The 19458-nt window shown below is 43.8% G+C and overlaps 1 protein-coding gene across 1 annotated transcript in view; it reads left to right on the top strand.

The window, feature by feature from the left end:
• The window catches only part of ERICH6 (glutamate rich 6), a gene marked incomplete at both ends in the record, with an annotated part of 86383 nt that overhangs the window by 2693 nt on the left and 64232 nt on the right, over window positions 1-19458 (top strand). Inside the window, one exon of the mRNA XM_080654664.1 lies at window positions 4472-4563. Within this exon, the coding sequence (XP_080510790.1) occupies window positions 4472-4563 (92 nt within the window). The remainder of the gene's footprint in view (window positions 1-4471; window positions 4564-19458) is intronic.

Genomic DNA, 19458 nt, shown 5'->3' with positions numbered 1-19458 from the left:
TTTTTGGTAGTGACATTATTTTTAGTTTTTCTAACTTTTAGGACATTAATATATTTAAATCACTACTTTTTTTATATAGAGAGAGAATGGAAGGGAGGGAGGAAGGGAGAGAGAGAGAAACATAGATGTGAGAGAGACACATAGATTGGTTGCCTCCTGCATTCACCTACCTGTGGAGAGGACATAACTTGATCTCTAGAGCTGGGGATCAAACATGCAAACAAGCTGCCTGTCCTTGACCAGGAATCAAACCTGAGACCCTTCTGTGCTAGGGCCAGTGCTTTAACCATTGAGCAGCACCAGCCAGGGCTAAACCTGTACTTCTTGACTTGTCAACTTTAGCAGCTATTAACTTATGAAAAATTACACATTAATATACTTCTACTCCCTTCTATCTCTTCTCTCACCCTTCCTTTCCCAGTTAACAAATTATATAACAAACTATATTAAAACATACATATATGATATAGATATATATATACACATATATATAAAGTCATATTACTTTGCCAAAATTATTATGTTTGTATTATATTTTGTAATTATAATTAACTCTAGTACTTTGGGTACAAGTTGATTCTAAAAATTAAAAACCAATCAACAATACTCAAAATTTCATGCTGACACCCAATAATGTTACTTGGTTTATGCACAGGAAAATAAAATCCTATGTTCACAAAGCTTAACTCCTAAAAGATGAACTTTCAACTCTCAGTTGTTTTTAGTTGTCTTAAATTTTTCTGAGTTGTGCTCAATGGCCACACTTTCTTGATTCCCATATTGCTTGCTTGCTTTTATTCTTTTTCTTTTTGCTGCAGAAACTCCTCAGGTAATTATTCCATATAGATCTCAGGGGAATTTCTGAGTCCTTGTCTTGAAATTTCTTCATTTTACTTCATACTTTATTAATCATATAACCTGGCATAAAACAATAGATTTAAAATCACTTCCCCTTGTGCTCTGAATACATTGATTGCTTTATTGCATTCTAGTATCTGGTATTGCTGATCAGTGACTCTCAAACCCTTCTGATACTTGCTTATTTCCTCCCTTCACTGCCTCTGTTCTTTCCATCCTGCAGGTATCTGAAGGATGGCTATTGGGCCTCTGGATATCTAAGATTTTAGGTGTTTACATGCTACTGTGCAGCCCTTGTACAGATTTTATTTCAGGATTCATGTTTGTAGCTTCTAAGAACCAGTTCTTGTTCTCTGCTGCTGTTCAAATAGTTGTGTGGGGTCTTTTTGAATGTCTTTGGGGGGTATTCTTACAACATACTGAAGTTCTTTATTCTTTGTATTGCTTCTTTTTTTCTTTCAGGATCAGTTGTTCTGGTTTGTTTATCTTGGTCCTTCCTCTTCCATGCTACTGATTGTCCTTAAGTGGCTGATAATCCTTGGTTACCTAATGACTGTTAGCTAAAATGGAGTCCTACAGCTGAGTAGTTCTGTGTGTGTGTGTGTGTGTGTGTGTGTGTGTGTGTGTGTGTGTGTGTTTTAATTTTTTATTCATTGACTAGAGGCCCGGCACATGAAATTCATGCATGGGTAGGGTCCTTAGGCCTGGCCTGCGATCAGGGCTTATCTTCCCCAGCTGCCGGCAGTTGGCCCTGCCCTTGCCCCCCCCCCCCCACCCTGCCGCCAAAGCTGGTCGCCCTCTGTGTGTGGGGCAACTGGCGAGATCGGGACCCCACTTGCTCGCACCCGCCTTCGCCTGGCACTGCCCACCGCCACCCACCCCAGGTTCCCGTTCCCCATCGGGCGATCAGAGCCTGCTGGCCAGCGGGGAAGGACCAAGAGGTTGGCTGTTCCCACCAGCTCACCGGCCCTGCCCCTACCACTGGTGGCCCTCTATGTGTGGGGTGACCAGCAGGGTGATCGGGGCCCCACTCGCTGGCACCCACCTTGGCCTGACGCCGCCCACATCCGCTGCCACCCACCCCTGGTTCCCCGTTCCCCATCGGGTGATCAGAGCCTGCTGGCCAGGGGGAGGGACCGAGAGGTTGGCTGGCAGGCCCTGATTGGGGCCTGCGGGCTGGGGACAGCTCCTGCATTGAGTGTCTGCCCCCTGGTGGTCAGTGCATGTCATAGCGACTCGTCATTCTGCCGTCTGGTCTATTTGCATATTATGCTTTTATGTAAAGAGATTTTTAGAGAAAGAAAGAGAATCATCGATTTGCAGTTCCACCTATTTGTGCATTCATTGGCTGATTCCTATACATGCTCTGACCAGGGATCAAACCTACAAGCCTGGCACATCTGGGCAATGCTCCAACCAACTGAGTTACCCTGCCAGGGCCTGAGTAGTTCTCTTTTCTGACAGGGTATGCAGAGGGGAGTTTGACTGTGTGTCCTAGGTAGGTGGGTGATGTATGTCAGAGCCAACTTCCAGGGAGTATCAGCAGGGAGCAGGCAAGGTGGGCAACCCTACTATTGCTAGGCTAGCGTTAGGATGAGGACGCTTGACTGTGTGGCTGCAGTTCTCTCTAGATAGAATGTGCCTTCCCTTCACCAAGGCCTGCTGAGCAGATCCTCAAGAATCTCTTACTGCGCTCTGCTTCTCTTTCAAGCCTAAATCCCTCAGGCAGGCTGCTCATATTTTCTAGAAAGCAGTTCTTTGGGCTTCATCTGGAATAAAAGCAACTCCTGTCAAATGCTCTGTACAAAGGGAGAGAAGGAATCTGTCTGGAAGCTCTTCTAAGTTCACTCCTTGAACTTGAATGACAGGCTCCAGCCCCATGTCTGCATTTTGTTGAGTCTGATCTGGGACCTCCTTGGAAATTTCCTCCTTGGAAAACTCTCTTGTCTTGAGCTGTGGTGTTTCCTGTTCTGCTTTTCCATCAACCTGAGGCCACTTACTTTCTTTTGTATAAGAACTTCTTCAATATTATCTACTGAGGACAGCTTTCTTGTTTTCCAGGGCTGTTTCTTGTTTGTTCTTAAGTGTTTGGTATCTCAGAAAAGAAGGGCAAAAAACGTGTGCTCAGATGCCCTCTTGACCTGGACTCTCTACACGGGAAGCTCTTTCCCAGATCAAGTCTTAATTTCCTCTCATAAATCTTCCTGAGAAAATGCTTCTTTCATATTTCAAAGCATTCTCTGGTGAATTTGGTGAAGTGTGTTTTTAAGGAAATCTGGCCTAAAACGCCATAAAAATGCCACCGATATTGGCTCAGGTTCTATGTTCAGTGGCCCTATTACTATTCAGGTTGAAAATGAGGCAAACTTTGGGAGCAAGTAAATGTAGAGTAACACAGGTTTGGGAAACAGACAGGTCTGGGCCCCCACCTGCCTCTGCCATACATAATTTCTGAGAGGTTTCCTATAGCCTCAATTGCCTTGCCTGTAGAAAGGGATACTAGCACCTGCCTTGATTGTTTTTTGCAAAGATAAATAATGTGAGAAAGCAAATACTATGTATGTACTGCTACATAGTAAGTTCTCAGAAAATGTTGATTTTGTTATTATCCTTGGTCATCTGCCATCTTGACACAGGATTTCAGAAACAATCTTTGGTGTTGGTTTAAAGGAAAACAAAGAGACCTAAATAAATAATACACTGCTTTTGTTAACCATTAAGTGAGGGGGGGGGGACGGGGAGAGAGGAATCCAAACTTTAAATGTTGTCTAGGGATTGCTCTTCATTGTGCCTGTACTCTTGGTCCCTATAACTTGTTTCTCTAGGAGGTTAGATAAACAGACTTGCACAGGTAGCTTCGGCAGAGGAGTTCTTCGCCCATTGCAAGGTGCAGTCATTTCAGAATTAAAACAAAACACCCCACTGCTACAATGTTCAATAAATAAAGCATCAAAACAGGAAGGTGGAGACACAGGAAAACAGAGAAACATGGAAAAAGGCACAGTTCTGAAATTGACTAAATTTTTGGAAAAAATTTGTTTGATAATTTTGGAAGATGCCCGAAATTATTACAAGAAAATGAAATTCAAAGATGCAAAGGAACTTGAAAAACAAGTTATCATGTGCTTGTTACCAGTAACAGTCATTTTAACTAGTAAAAGTCAATAAATTCCTGCCTTTCTATCATGTCAATGATAACTCAAGTAGCTGATTAAACTACTTGTAGAAAGAATGCAGATTTTTAAATTACAATGCATTTAGCTTCAGCCTTCTAAAAAGAGTTCTCATTTAAATTCAAGCACATTCACCATCACTACCATCACCACTAGCAGCACACACTCACAGAATGGTAGTAATTTAGTCCCTGAGGGAGGTAATATGGCATTGGGAGCCTCCAAGATTTAGAAAGGAGTACTTGCTAAAGAACAGATACCATGCAAACACACTGCACCTGACTTTACTGGAGATATAAAAATGGAAGAAAATATTTCAAAGAAAATAGAATTCAGGATCTTCTATGTACACTTGTTATTTGCCTATTAAATGTACTATATTTAGAACTGATAACGACTATATAGGTATATTCAAAAATAATGTTTTGTCTAAATTTCAGGACGAGTTATTATGGTTTATATCCAGGAATCCCAATATCAGTCCAAACAGAAGAAAGTTGGCTTCAAGAGATGTCCAGCAAAAGGAAGCCTAGTGAGTAGTTTGATTTTTTAGCTTTCGCTGGGTGATGGGATAGCACATTGGGAAGAACAGTGTAGGCAATTGGTAAGTCCAGGTTTGAACCCCAGCCCCAGCGCTAACATTGTGAGGACTGGGCAAGCTGCTTCACCTCATTCAGTCTCAGTTTCCTCACATGCTAGCAATAATACTGCTACTGTCACAGGGCTGTTATGTAGATCAAAATGAGGTTAAATGTTTAAACTCCTTGGCACTTAGTCTTTAAGAAATAGTGGTGTTACTGGTAACCCCCTATTGGGCTCGGGCTGCCTGTCACTATGTCCAATAACGAAGGCAGGGTTGAATCATATAAGGCATTTATTGAGAAGGCCAGCCAACCAAGAAAACAGGGTGCTTACAGGCATTCACATCCTGTCTTACACAAGGTGCAGGGGACAGGATTATAAAGGGGGAGGGGCTAGAGCAGTGATTCCCAATGTGAGGCACACACCCAAATTGCACAGGGGGGCATTTGATTTTTAAGGGGGGCAATTCAAGAATAAGTTATTAACAGTTACTTTTTGCATTTCTTATGGTTCTAGGGGCCTCATATACAGTATATAAATATATATTGTCATATATTTATGCATTTCAGTTCTCATATGTTTTGAACTTTATTTGCTATTTTTTCATATCATTTCATATTATATTTTTAAACAGTTGCTTAGTGATTTCTTCCTCATTACTCAACTCTCCTTTTGTTCTTTTATTTTTCTCTTTCATGGATGCCATGTTCTTTGGAAGCTTGTTTAGACCAAGTTAATGGCCTTTTAGGCTTCCTCCACATGAATAGGAGCTCACTTTTTTAATAATCCTATATAATAAAAGCCTAATATGCAAATTGTCCCCTTGGGTGGTCGTTCAACCGGGAGACCGGATTCGACCGCTCACTATGATGTGTGCTGACTACCATGGGGTGGCGTGGAACATGGCGGGCATTGGTGATGTGGCACTGGCAGTGGGCACTCAGATGCCAGGCGCCTGCGAGGAGCCTGCACCACACTTGCACAGCCTCCTGGGTGAGCCGGGCCACAGCAGCAGGGAACGTAGGGGCCGGTCAGCTCCCCGTGGGTTCACGCAGGAGCCGGTCTGCGAGGCCGACCGGGAGAGAGCATGCTATCCGCCTGGCTTCCTTGCAGCACCACTGGGTGGCCCAGAGGCCCATGCTGCGCCCTGGCCCACAGTATCTGGCTGCACTCACCGCATCTCCACGTGGGGACTCAGGCACCGTGACTCAGGCAGAGGGGGGCACGCGGGGATGCAGAGACCCAGGTGCTGCCCAGAGCCCAGAGGTCAGCTGGGACCTGCTCTTCCATGCCAGATGCTCACACTTCAATTGCCAGCCAGGCCTAGGGGCTGCACCTGTGCATGAATTTTGTGCACCAGGCCTCTAGTAAGAATTATATGAACCGGGGGCGGGGGCATCAGGATTTTAGAGATGCTTAGATGGGGCATATCTAAAAAAGGTTGGGAACCACTGGGCTAGAGTGAGGCTGGGAACAGAATGCAGCTACATGCAGCCCTGAAGGTCCACAGACATCAGCTATTGTCCTTAGTTACCAGGCGATGAGATGATGTTTCGACTCCTGGTAGGTCTGTCTGACCCTGCTTATTGGTTCTGCTTACTGGCTTCACAGTTGAGTCACTTCCTCAATCGCTCACATAGGCCTTGAGAAGGAAACTTAAGTAAAACTTAACCCCCTATTCACATATGAGAAACTTAACTCCCTATTCACATAAGTATATGTGTTCTAAGATTTCAAATAATATGATTATTTTTCAGATTAATTCAGGTACTCTATCTACCAGATTATAAGTCCCCCTATCAGTAGTGTTTATGTTCCCAGCAAGTAATAATGTGCCATTATATTTTTAGACATATATTTATTTTTATTATAGAACATATGCATACTGTTTTTTAAATGTCAAACCATTAAATATATAATGTAAAAATTAAAATTTTAAGTTATCCCAATATAGTCCTCAGAATTAATCTTTTTGCCCAGCTGGTGTGGCTCAGTGGTTGAGCACTGACCTAGGAACCAGGAAGTCACAGTTCGAGTCCCAGTCAGAGCACATGCCTGAGTTATAGGCTTGATCCCCAGTAGGGGATGTGCAGAAGGCAGCCTATCAATGAATCTCTCTCATCATTGACATTTCTATCTCTCTCCCTCTTCCTTCCTTTCTGAAATCAATAAAAATACATTTTTTAAAAAGAAGTAATCTTTATGAATAGTCTTTCCTTTCAAGTTTTATATTTGTTTTGTGTTATATCACATATTCATTAGGTGCTTTTTGAGCACCTACCATATGCCAAAGCACCTATCATAGGCCCAACCCTGTTCCAGGGAAACAACAGTGAACAAAACAAGCAAAATCCCTGTCTCAGTGATTTTCTATTAGAGTGTGGGAGGTGGAGGTAATGGTGAGATAAATAATAATAAAATAAGTAAATATATAATACATTAGGTAAGTGCTAAGGAGAAAAATCAAGCAGATAAAGGGATGGAAAATGTTGGGCAGGAAGGATGCAAGCTTATACAATGTGTTCAGGGAAATCTTCACTGAGAAGCTGAAATATTTGCTCAAAGACCTAAAAAAAAACAACAAAACTCAAATAGGGGAGAGCATGAGCCGTCATGATCTCTGGGGGAAGAGTGTTCTAGGCAGAGAAAACAGGAATTGCCTCCTAGAACAAAGAGGCATCCTATGTGGCTGCAGTGGAAAAAGTAAGGAGGAGAATCTTAGGGGACAAGGTCAAAGAGATAATGAGGACCAAATCTTTTTCAGTGGGAATGAAGTGGGAAATCACTGGAGGGTTTGCACAAAAGAGTGACACAACCTATCGTAAAAAATATTTTAAAAATATTAATTATTGCCAAATTAATCTCTATGGTCAATGTAATTTTGATTGGATTTTTCATTGGAATTTGACTAGTTGATCCTATGATCTGGGTTGGCAGTGTTAAAAGATAAATTGAGGCATTTTCAAATGTTTAAGTGTTTATTTGAATAAATGTTCATCCAGATTGTGCAGCATAGACCAGGAGTGTTTAGGAATCCTCCATTGACAAGAGCTATGAGAGAGGTTTTTATAGAGGAGACACAGGAACAAAGCAAGGAAATGATTTTATTGGCTGCAGTGGCAGTGCTTACACTATTTGGGGAAGCCTAGTTGGCTGTTTGTGATTGGCTGTTCTTCTTAACCCTGAGGCATTTTCAGGAATTGACTCTGGTTTAGGTTTCAGTTTGCTTACATCGGACAACAAGACACTGCAGCCACCTCTAATTTCTCCTTGTTTAATTAGCAGTATTTGATTAGTGCACCTGTCCATTTTTTTAAATAAATCTTCTTTTGTAGGTTTTTTTTTGTGTTGTTGTTGTTTTTTTCAAGAGGACTCACATGCAGCTCTTATAAGTTTATTCCTAGGTACATTTTAGTCTTTTTATCAATGTAACAATTGGCATTTTTTTTCCTATTATATTTTCTAATTGTTTATGTCACTGCATTGGAAAACTGTTTCTTTCTATGTGTTATCTTCTATCTCTGACCCTCTTATTAATTCTATCAGTTTGTCACTTGAAAGCCTATTAGATAATTATATTTCCTGTGAATAACAGCAATTTTATTTCTTCTTTAATTATTTTTACTGAACAGTGTGTCGTGCCTGCCCACCTTCCCATGTTAGGGAAGATTGCTCTAATCCTCTGAATGACTGCACAGTATTCGTATATGTACAGTTATTGTGACTTATGTAACAAATCTGATTGCTAGGTATTTCAAGGTTGGTTAGGTTTGGTTTGGTTTGGTTTGGTTCCTTGAGTTCTTCCCAACAGCAAATAATGCCTTAATGAAAATCTTTGTGCATTGATGTTTTTATACAACAGGTCCTTGAATAATGTCATTTCATTATAATGTTGATAATATTAAATCTTTATTGTTGAAAGTATTACATATGTAGGAACTTATTGCTTGTATATCAATAGCCAATGGTAAAATCAATTTTGTTATAGATCATTTCACTTAAAGTCACAGAACCTGTTGATGACTTAAATTAGGATTTATACTGTACCAGTGTTTGTATTTCTATTGGACAAAATGCCTAAAATATATTTAAAATTATTTCAGATTCTCCACATAAAAAGTGTGTTACCCCTGAAGCCTGTTCTTTCTCCAGCAGCAGTCCTTGCCATCTCTAGCTCTGCTGAGAGACTTATCAGCCTCCTCCCATTACCACTGAGCAATTGTAGATTGTTCTGATTGGCTTCTCATCAGTGCAATCCTGTGTGCTTAAACTTCTAGATTTACTCCATGTTACCGTTGTGTTGGTGGCTGCTTTCCCCATTTCCAGTACTGCCCTGGAGTAGGTGAAGGAAATGATACTAGTGGATTAGTTCATTGTGTTGAACTTGAACACCCCTCCCCCAGCACCTGTCTACCTGAAAAATCTTTTATAGAATAGCAGACATCAAGTAGACAGAATAGTACTTAAGAGATGCAGAAAATAATAGCGTCTGCAAAATCCTATATAAGAAAAGCCTAATATGCTAAGTGTCTGGTCGTCCGTTCAACCAATCAAAGTGTCATATGCTAATAATATGCTAAGACCGCTCAATCGTTCACTGTGACATGCACTGACCACCAGGGGGCAGACGCTCCAACCAGTAGATTATCTTGCTGCTGGAGTCCAGCCAATCAGGACTGAGCGAGATGGGCCAGACATGCCCTGGAGTCCTCCTGTGTCCCTCCCTGGCCCCGATTGTGCCCTGGTGGGGTCTCTTGGCCTGGCCTGTGCCCTCTCACAATCAGGGACCCCTTAGGGAATGTCGGAGAGCCGGTTTTGGCCCTATCCTATTCAACGCAGGAGCTTCCCCCTGGTGGTGAGTGCACTCCCACAGCGGGAGTGCCGCTCAGCCAGAAGCTGGGCTCACGGCTGGCAAGCACAGCAGCAGTGGTGGGAGCCTCTCCTGCCTCCGCGGCAATGCTAAGGATGTCCGACTACCCCGGGGAGCAGGCCTAAGCCATCAGTCAGACATCCCCCAAGGGCTCCCAAACTGCAAGAGGGTGTAGGCTGGGCTGAAGGACTCGCTCCCCCGCCTCCGCCCCAGTAAATGAATCTCGTGCACCGGGCCTCTAGTATGATTATAATCAAATAAAATATGCATCCATACAGTATTCTAGTACTAGAAAGGAGCAGAAACATTTTATGTTTTAATTAAATATTTATTCTTGAAAGTATTGCATATGTCCCCCCTTTTCCTCCATGACCCCTTCTACCATGCCCTGTCCCCTGACCCAGGTGTTCACCCCTATTGTCTGTGTCCATGGGTTATGCATATATGCATACAAGTTCTCTTCCCTCCTACCCACCCACCCCCACCTTCCCTCTGAGATTCCACAGTATGTTCCATGCTTCTATGTCTCTAGATCTATTTTCTTCATCAGTTTATTTTGTTCATTCAATTCCACATATGAGTGAGATCATGTGATACTTATCTTTCTCTGACTGGCTTATTTTGCTTAGCATAATATTCTCCAGGTACCTCCAGGCTATCTCAAAGTATAAGAGATCCTTCCTTTTTACGGCTCCATAGTATTCCATGGTGTAAATGTACAACAACTTTTTTTTTTTCCACACTACCACAGCTTTTTTATCCACTCATCTACTGATGGGCACTTGGGCTGTTTCTAGATCTTAGCTATTGTAAATAACACTGCCATGAACATAGGGGTGCATGTATTCTTTCTGATTGGTGTTTTGGGACTCTTACGGTATATTCCTAGAAGTGGAGTCACTGGGTCAAATTGCAGTTCTATATTTAATTTTTTGAGGAAACTCCATACTGTTTTCCTTAATGGCTGCACCAGTCTGCATTCTCACCAGCAGTGTACTAGGGTTCCCTTTCTCCACATCCTCACCAGCACTTGTCATTTGTTAATTTGTTGATGGTAGCCATTCTGACAGGTGTGAAGTGAGTTTGTATATCTCTGATGATCAGTAATTTTGAGCATTTTTCCATATGGTTTTTAGCCATCTGTATGTCCTCTTTGGAGAAGTGTCTATTTAGGTCCTTTGCCCATTTTTTAATTGGGTTGTTTGTCTTCCTTTTGTTAAGTTGTATGAGTTCCTTATATATTTTGGATATTAATTCTTTAGCAGATGTATCATTGACAAATATATTCTCTCATATAGTGGGCTCCCTTTTTATTTTGTTGATTGTTTATTTTGTTGTGCAGAAGCTTTTTATTTTGATGTAGTCCCATTTGTTTATTTTTTCCTTCATTTCCTTTGCCCTAGGACAGTGGTCGGCAAACTGCGGCTCGAGAGCCACGGTTTGCCGCTCTGTTGATTAATGAGTTTGCCGACCACTGAGATAGGGGCTTAATCACAAGGAACAACAACAGCCTGTAATTACTGGAATCGAGAGTCTAGGTCAGTGGTCGGCAAACTCATTAGTCAACAGAGCGGCAAACCGCAGCTCGCAAGCCGCAGTTTGCCGACCACTGCCCTAGGAGATGGATACCCAAACATATTGCTATGAGAGCTGTCTAGAATTTTGCTGCCTATGTTTTCTTCTAGGATTTTTATGGTTTCATTTTTTACATTTAAGTCTTGGATCCATTTTGAGTTTATTCTTTTGTATGGTGTAAGTTGGTCTAGTTTTATTTTTTTGGATAGAATCTGTCCAATTTTCCCAACACCATTTATTGAAAAGACTGTCTTGACTCCATTGTATGCTCTTGCCTCCATTGTCAAATATTAATTGGGTGTACTGGCTTGGGTTGATATCTACAGTCTTTCTCCTGTTCCATCTATATGCTTGTTCTTGTGCCAGTACCAGGCTGCTTTGATTACTGTGGCTTTGTAATGTAACTTGATATCTGATATTGTGATTCCTCCAACTTTGTTCTTCTTTCTCAAGATTGCTACGGCTATTCAGGGTCTTTTTGGTTCCATATAAATTTTTGGAGTATTTGTTCTAGATCTGTGAAATATGCCATTGGTAATTTAATAGGGATTGCATAGAATATACATTTTGCTTTGGGTACTATGGGCATTTTAATTATGTTAATTCCATCAATCCATGAACACAGTATATTCTTCCACTTGTTTATATCTTCCTCTACCTTTTTTTTCATTGTCCTATAGTTTTCTGAGTATAACTCTTTTACCTCCTTGGTTAGGACTTCCAGTACTATCCTATACAATAAAGAGGTAATATGCAAATTGACCCTCATGCCCTCATGTCACAAGATGGCCACCCCCACATTGTCACAAGATGGCCGGCAGGGGAGGGCAGTTGGGGTGATCGGGCAGGTAGGGGAGCAGTTAGGTGTCAATAATGCCGGCAGGGGAGTGATTAGGGGGCTATCAGCCTGGCAGGCAGAGTGGTTAGGGGCAATCAGGCAGTCAGGCAGGTGAGTGGTTAGGAGCCAGCAGTCCTGGATTGTGAGAGGGATGTCCCCCGAGGGGTCCCAGATTGGAGAAGGTGCAGGCTGGGCTGAGGGACACCCCCCCCCCCCAGTGCACGAATTTTGTGCACTGGGCCTCTAGTGTTGAATAAGAGTCGTTGAAAGCAACATCCTGTCTTGTTCCTGTTCTTAGAGGAAATGGATTTAGTTTTTGCTTATTGAGTATGATGTTGGCTGTATATTTGTCATATATGGCCTTATTATGTGGAGGTATGATCCCTCTATTCCCACTTTGTTGACAGTTTTTATCAAAAATGAGTGTTGGATTTTGTTGAATGCTTTTTCTACATCTATTGATATGATCATGTGATTTTTGTATTTTAATTTGTTTATGTGATGTATCATGTTTATTGATTTGCAAATATTGTACCAGACTTGCATCCCTAGAATAAATCCCACTTGGTCATGGTGTATGATCTTTTTTAGTATATTGCTGGTTCCAATTTGCTAATATTTTCTTGAGAATTTTAGCATCTATGTTCATCAGGGATATTGGCCTATAATTCTCTTTCTTTGTAGTGTCTTTATCTGGTTTTGGAATTAGAATAATGCTAGCCTCATAAAAAGAGCTTGGAAATGTTCCTTCCTCTTGTATTTTTTGTAATAGTTTGAGGATGATAGATGTTAGTTGTTCTTTGAATGTTCAGTAAAACTCCCTTGTGAAGCCACGTGGACCAGGACTTTTGTTTTCTGGGAGTTTTTTTTTTTTTTTTTTTTTTTTTTTAAATTACTGCTTCAATTTCATCAATTGTTATTGGCCTATTCAGGTTTTCTAATTCTTCCTGATTCAGTTTTGGAACATAGTATTTTTTTTAGGAATTTGTCTATTTCATCAACATTGTCCAATTTGTAGGCATATTGTTGTTCATAGTATTTTCTTACAATTCTTTGTATTTCTGTGCTATCAGTAGTTACTTTACTGCTTTCATTTCTGATTTTATTTATTTGGGTTCTCTCTCTGTTTCTTGATGAGTCTGGCTAAAGGTTCATCAATCTTGTTTATCTTTTCAAAGAACTAGCTCTTGGTTTCATTGATTTTTGTATTGTATTTTTTAGCCTGTATCTCATTTACTTCTGCTCTCATCTTTATTAATTCTTTACTTGTACTTACTCTGGGCTTTTCTTGTTATTCTATTTAAGTTATGAGGTTAAATAGCTTATTAATAATTTTTGTATTTTTTTTTTAGGTAGGCCTGTAGTGCTATGAACTTCCTTCTCAGGACTGCTTTTCCTATATCCCAGAGATTTGGTGTTATGTATTCGTTGTCATTTGTTTCCAGGAAGTTTTTGATTTCTTGCTTGATCTCATTTGTAACCTATTCATTGTTTAATAACATGCTATTTAGCCTCCATGTGTTTGAATGTTTTTGAGTGTTTTTATTATAGTTGATTTCTAATTTCATGCCATTGTGATTTGAGAAGATGCTTGATATGATTTCAGTCTTCTTGAACTTGTAGAGACTTGTTTTGTGTCCTAATATATGGTCTATCTTTGAAAATGACCCATGTGTACTTGAGAAGAATATATACTCTGCAGCTCTGAGGTGAAATGTTCTATAATGTTCAGATCAATTAAATCCATCTGATCCAGTGAGTCCTTTAGAGTCACTAATTCCTTATCTTTTTGTCTGGAAGGTCTATCCAGTGAAGTCAGAGGGGTGTTAAAGTCCCCTACTATGACTGTATTGCTGTCGATCTCTCCCTTAAAATCCTCTAAAGTTTTTCCTATATATTTAGGTGCTCCTACATTGGCTGCATGTACTAGTATGTTTACAAAGGTTATATCCTCTTGTTGGATCAATCCCTTTAGTATTATGTAGTGACCATTATTCTCTATTGTAATAGCCTTCATTGTGAAGTCTATTTTGTCAGATATGAGTACTGCTACCCCAGTTTTTCTTTTTGTTTCAATTTGCATGTAAAATATTTTCTGTTCCTTCACTCTCATCCTGGTGAGTCTTTTGTCTGAGGTAGGTCTCTTGTAGACAGCATATAATTGTGTCATGTTTTTTATCCATTCAGCTACCCTATGTCTTTTGATTGGAACATTTAAACTATTTACATTTAAGGTTATTATTGATATAATAATAACTTATTTATTTTCATTTTAATTCTTTATTCCTAGGTTTCTCTATATATAGTCTTCTTCTCCTTACAGCAGTCCCTTTAGCATTTTTTTGCAGTGTTTGTTTGGTGGCGATAAATTCCTTTAGCCTTTTATTGGGGGGGGGAGGGGCAGTCTGGGAAGCTCTTTATTTCAGCATCTATTTTGAATTATAGCCTTGCTGGATATAGTAATCTTAGCTTCAGATTCTTGTTTTTCATTACCTTGAGTACTTCATGCCATTCCCTTCTGGCCTGTAGAGTTTCTGAAGAGAAATCAGCTGACAGCCTTATGGGAGCTCCCTTGTAGTTAACAAATTGCTTTTCTCTTGCTGCTTTTAAGGTTCTCTCTGTCTTTAATTTTTGGCATTTTAATTAAGATGTGTCTTGGCATGGGACTGTTTGGGTTCTTGCTTGGGATTCTCTGTGCCTCCTGAACTTGTGTAACCTTCACCGGGTTAGTGAAGTTTTCTACCATTATTTCTACAAACATGTTCTTTATCCATTGCTCTCTTTCCTCCCTTTCTGGCACACCTATTACGCAAATATTGTTATGATTCATGTTGTCCCACAGCTCCCTTAAACTGTCCTCCTGTTTTTTAATTGTTTTTTTTTTTTCTTTTTGGTTCTCTGATTGAGTGATTTTTATTTCTACCCTGTCTTCTAATTCACTGATCTGATCCTTGGCTTCTCCTAATCTGCTGTGTATTCCTTCCACTGTGTTCTTTATTAGTGCTATGTCATTCTTCATAGTTACTACATCTTTTCTCATGCCGTTGAGCATCTTTACCATCATTATGTCATTACTCTATGTCTTATATAATTTCTTATCTCCATTTCATTTCTCTCTGTTTCTGGAGAATTCTCTTGTCCTTTCATTTGGGGGTTGGTTTTTTGTCTCCCCATTTTGGCTAACTGTTTGGATTTGTGTTTGTATATTAGGTAGGTCTGCTATAACTCCCAATCTCTGGTGCAGGACAATTTCAGACATTGTTTGTGACTGGCCCTGAGTACTCTGTTTGGAGCTATCAGCAATCCACAGCTTGTGGCTCCCTTTGCTGAGGCGGGGTGCCTTTGTAAAGGACCAAGATGTGCACTAAGGTCTGCTTTTCCTAGCTCTGGGCCCAGAAGATAAGGCCAAGACTCAAAGCCTCCAGAGATTCTCCTCTACCTGCAGTCTTATTGTTTTCACCCTTGATTAGCCTCAGGCTATCGACCACAGGGTGGGGAAAGAGGTCTTCCAACAGGGTGGAGCAACTGCCTTCCCCCAAGCAAAAACCGCCTGAATAGCAAATGTACGTGGGAAAAAGATGTCCTCTACTATGTGAAGGAGTGACTCAGCACAGGAATCCAGGGTGGCTGCCCTCCAAACTCCAAACCCAGAGCCCTCATCCTTGGACTCTTCTCATACAGCTCCAGTCCACTCTGCCCTCCCTCTGTTGGAACCCAAGGTGAGTGGCTGCACAAAAAATTTTGCATTGGCTCTTTAAGATGCTGCCTGCATTTCCAGCCATCTCTCCCTGACAGACAGCAACCCTGCTGCTTTTCACAGCCAGAAGTTATGTGAGCTCCTTTCTCAGTTTAGGTGCTCTGGGGTGGGGAGCCTACTTGGGGTTTAGAACCCAGAGTTCTCAGTTAGAACCTCCCCCCTCCCCTGACTGAGGTATCCCTCTGGGACTTCAGTTGCTGTCTGTGGGAGCCCGGCCAGCCCTTCATGCCTCTGCACTTTCTACCAGTCTTTAAGCAGTCTCCACTTTCCATCCTTGGTTATCTGAACTCTCTCCAGCTAGTCCTCAGTTGATTTTTCTGGGTGGTTCTTCTGTATTTTAGTTGTATTTCCAGTTTGGTCCTGAGAGAGTGTCAGTGTAGCTTCCATTTACTCCACTGCCATTTTGGAAAATCTGGGGCAGACACATTTATAAAAGTGAGGCATTGGAGTGGTGGATTTTCTCTCTTTGTTCCTTATTGCTGATAAAACGTTATTTAGCCTGGCTGGGTATGGCTCAGCCAGGCCACTGGATCTATTTCGGTCAAGGCATATACCTGGGTCCTGAGCTTGATCCCCAATAGGGGATGTGCAGGAGGCAGCCAATTGACAATTGATGATGTTTCTCTCTCATCATTGATGTTTCTATCTCTCTCTCTCCCTTCCTCTCTCTCTAAAAAATCAATTTTAAAAAATGTTATTTAGAAAAAAGCCACACACACAAAAAAAATCACAATAAGGGTATATATTTTTCAGAGATATATATACACACACACACACACACACACACACACTAGAGGCCTGGTCCACGAAATTTGTGCATGGTAGGGGAGGGTGGAGCGTCCCTCAGCTCAGCCTGAAACCTCTTGCAATCTGGGACACCTCAGGGGATGTCCAACTGCCAGTTTAGGCCTGATCCCACAGACATCCCTCTCATAATCCGGGACCACTGGCTCCTAACTGCTTGCCTGCCTGCCTGCCTGATCACCCCTAACCACTCTGCCTGCCTGCCTGATTGTCCCTAACCCCTCTGCCTGCCTGCCTGATTGCCCCTAACCACTCGCCAGCCTGCCTGATTGCCCCTAACCACTCACCTGCCTGCCTGATCACCCCTAACCACTTGCCTACCAGCCTGATCGCCCCTAACCACTCGCCTGCCTGCCTGATCACCTTTAACTGCTCGCCTGCCTACCTGATTGCCCCTAACTGCCTCTGTCTCAGCCCCCGCCACCGCAGCTTCATCCAGAAGGATGTCTGGAAGGTCGTTCAGCTGTCCAGTCTCATTAGCATATTATACATATATATATATATATATATATATATATATATATATATATATATATATATATTAGAGGCCCGGTGCATAAATTCATGCATGGGTGGGGTCCCTCAGCTTAGCTGGCTATTGGGGCTGATCATGGTGTGGGAGGTTGGCCGGCTGGGGGGAGGGGGCATGGGAGGTTGGCTGTGGAAGTGCACTGACCACTAGGGGGCAGCTCCTGTGTTGAGCGTCTGCCCCCTGGTGGTCAGTGTGCATCATAGCAACCACTCGACTGGTGGTTCTGTTGTTTGGTTGTTTGGTCGCTTAGGCTTTTATATGTATACCAGAGGCCCGGTGCACGAAATACGTGCACGAAGGGGTGGGGTTGTCCCTCAGCCCAGCCTGCATCCTCTCGCAATTTGGGACCCCTTGGGTAGGGTCCCTAGGCCTGGCCAGTGATCAGGGCCTATCGGGGCTTTCCTTCCCCCAGCTGCTGGCAGCTGGCCCTGCCCCTGCTGCTGCCACTGCTTGCCATCTGCGCAGCACTACTACACACCCCCTGCTACCTGTCACCTCCCTCTGCAGGTGACAGGTGTGGGATGTGATCACTTGGCTGGCTGGGCCTCCCTCTGCAGGGTGATCAATCATGGGGCCCCCAGACTGATCACCCTGCAGAGGGAGGTCCTGCCCACCTGCCGCAGCACCGCCAGCCAGGTGGCCTGGTCCTCCCTCTGTGGCTGCTGGCCAGGTGGCCTGGGCCTCCCTCTGCAGGGTAGTCAATTGTGGGGCTCCACAATCAATGGCTTTACAGAGGGAGGCCCCACCTACCCGACCAGGGCTCCATGATCGATTGCCGCACAGAAGGTGGCCTGGGCCACCCTCTTTGGGGCGATCACAGAGCTCCCCCCCCCTCGATCTCCCCGCCGACCAGTGGCTTGGGCCTCCCTCTTTAGGATGATCGATAGCGGACCCCCCCATCAATCAGTCCACAGAAGGAGGCCCCCCTCTGCAGGGCAATTGTGGGGTGATGCCAGGCCCCCCGACCAATCACATCACATGCGCCCTGGGCTGGCCGGCGCCAGTGCATGTCATAGTGTGGTCTTCCAGAAGGTCATCCAGACGGTTGTTCTCCTATTTAGTCGTTCGGTCGATTTGCATATTACCCTTTTATATATATATTATATATTACTAGAGGCCCAGTGCATGAATTCATGCATGGGTGGGGTTCCTCAGTCTGGACGGCAGTCAGGGCCTATTGGGGCCATCTCGCCCAGTCCCTATTTGGGCCAATGGAGGCCAGCTGGCTGGGAGGAGGGGCTGTGGGAGGTTGGCTGACCGTGGGAGGTTGGCTGTGGGAATGCACTCCTGGGTTGAGTGTCTGCCCCCTGGTGGTCAGGGCGCATCATAGCTATCGTCTGGTTGTAACAGTCGCTTAGCCTTTTATATATATAGACTAGAGGCCTGGTGCACGAAATTCGTGCACTGGGGGGGTTGTCCCTCAGCCCAGCCTGCACCCTCTCCAACCTGGGACCCCTCGAGCCCAGTGGGATCGGGCTTAAACGGGCAGTCGGACATCCCTCTCACAATCCAGGACTGCTGGCTCCCAACTGCTCGCCCGCCTGCCTTCCTGATTGCCCCTAACTGCTTCTGCCTGCCAGCCTGATCACCCCCTAACCACTCCCCTGCCAGCCTGATTGATGCCTAACTGCTCCCCTGCCAGCCTGTTTTCCCCTAACTGCCCTCCCCTGACGGCCTGGTCACCCCTAACTGCCCTCCCCTGCAGGCCTGGTCACCCCTAACTGCCCTCCCCTGCAGGCCTGGTCACCTCTAACTGCTCTCCCCTACAGGCCTGGGTCCCTCCCAACTGCCTTTCCCTGTAGGCCTGGTCACCCCCATCTTCCCTCCTCTGCCAGCTTGGTCACCCCTAACTGCCCTCCCCTGCAGGCCTGATCGCCCACAACTGCCCTCCCTTGCAGGCGTGGTCCCTCCCAACTGCCCTCCCCTGCTGGCCTGATTTCCCACAACTGACCTCCCTTGCAGGCCTGGTTCCTCCCAACTGCCCTCCCCTGCTGGCCATCTTGTGGTGGCCATCTTGTGTCCACATGGAGGCAGGATCTTTGACCACATGGGGGCAGCCATCTTGTGTGTTGGAGTGATGGTCAATCTGCATATTACTCTTTTATTAGATAGGATAGAGGCCTGGTACACGGGTGGGGGCCAGCTGGTTTGCCCTGAAGGGTGTCCCGGATCAGGGTGGGGGTTTCCTTGGGGTGTGGGGCGGCCTGGGCAAGGGGCCTGTGGTGGTTTGCAGGCCGGCCACGGCCCCTGGCGACCCAAGCAGAGGCCCTGGTATCTGGGGTTTATTTATCTTCTACAATTGAAACTTTGTAGCCTGGAGAGGAGCCAAGCCTTCTGCTTGCTCCGTGGCAGCAGCCATTTTTTGGGGGATTTATGTATCTTCTATAATTGAAACTTTGTAGCCTTAAGGGGAGGCCTGGGCCAGCCAGGGTGTAGTAAAGCTTGGCTTCCTCCATCGCCGGGGGCAAC

Source organism: Plecotus auritus (genome assembly GCF_963455305.1).
Source record: "Plecotus auritus genome assembly, chromosome: 2".
Lineage (NCBI taxonomy): Eukaryota > Metazoa > Chordata > Mammalia > Chiroptera > Vespertilionidae > Plecotus > Plecotus auritus.
Note: the sequence above shows the minus strand (reverse complement) of the source record. Positions and strands in the feature narration are given on the sequence as shown.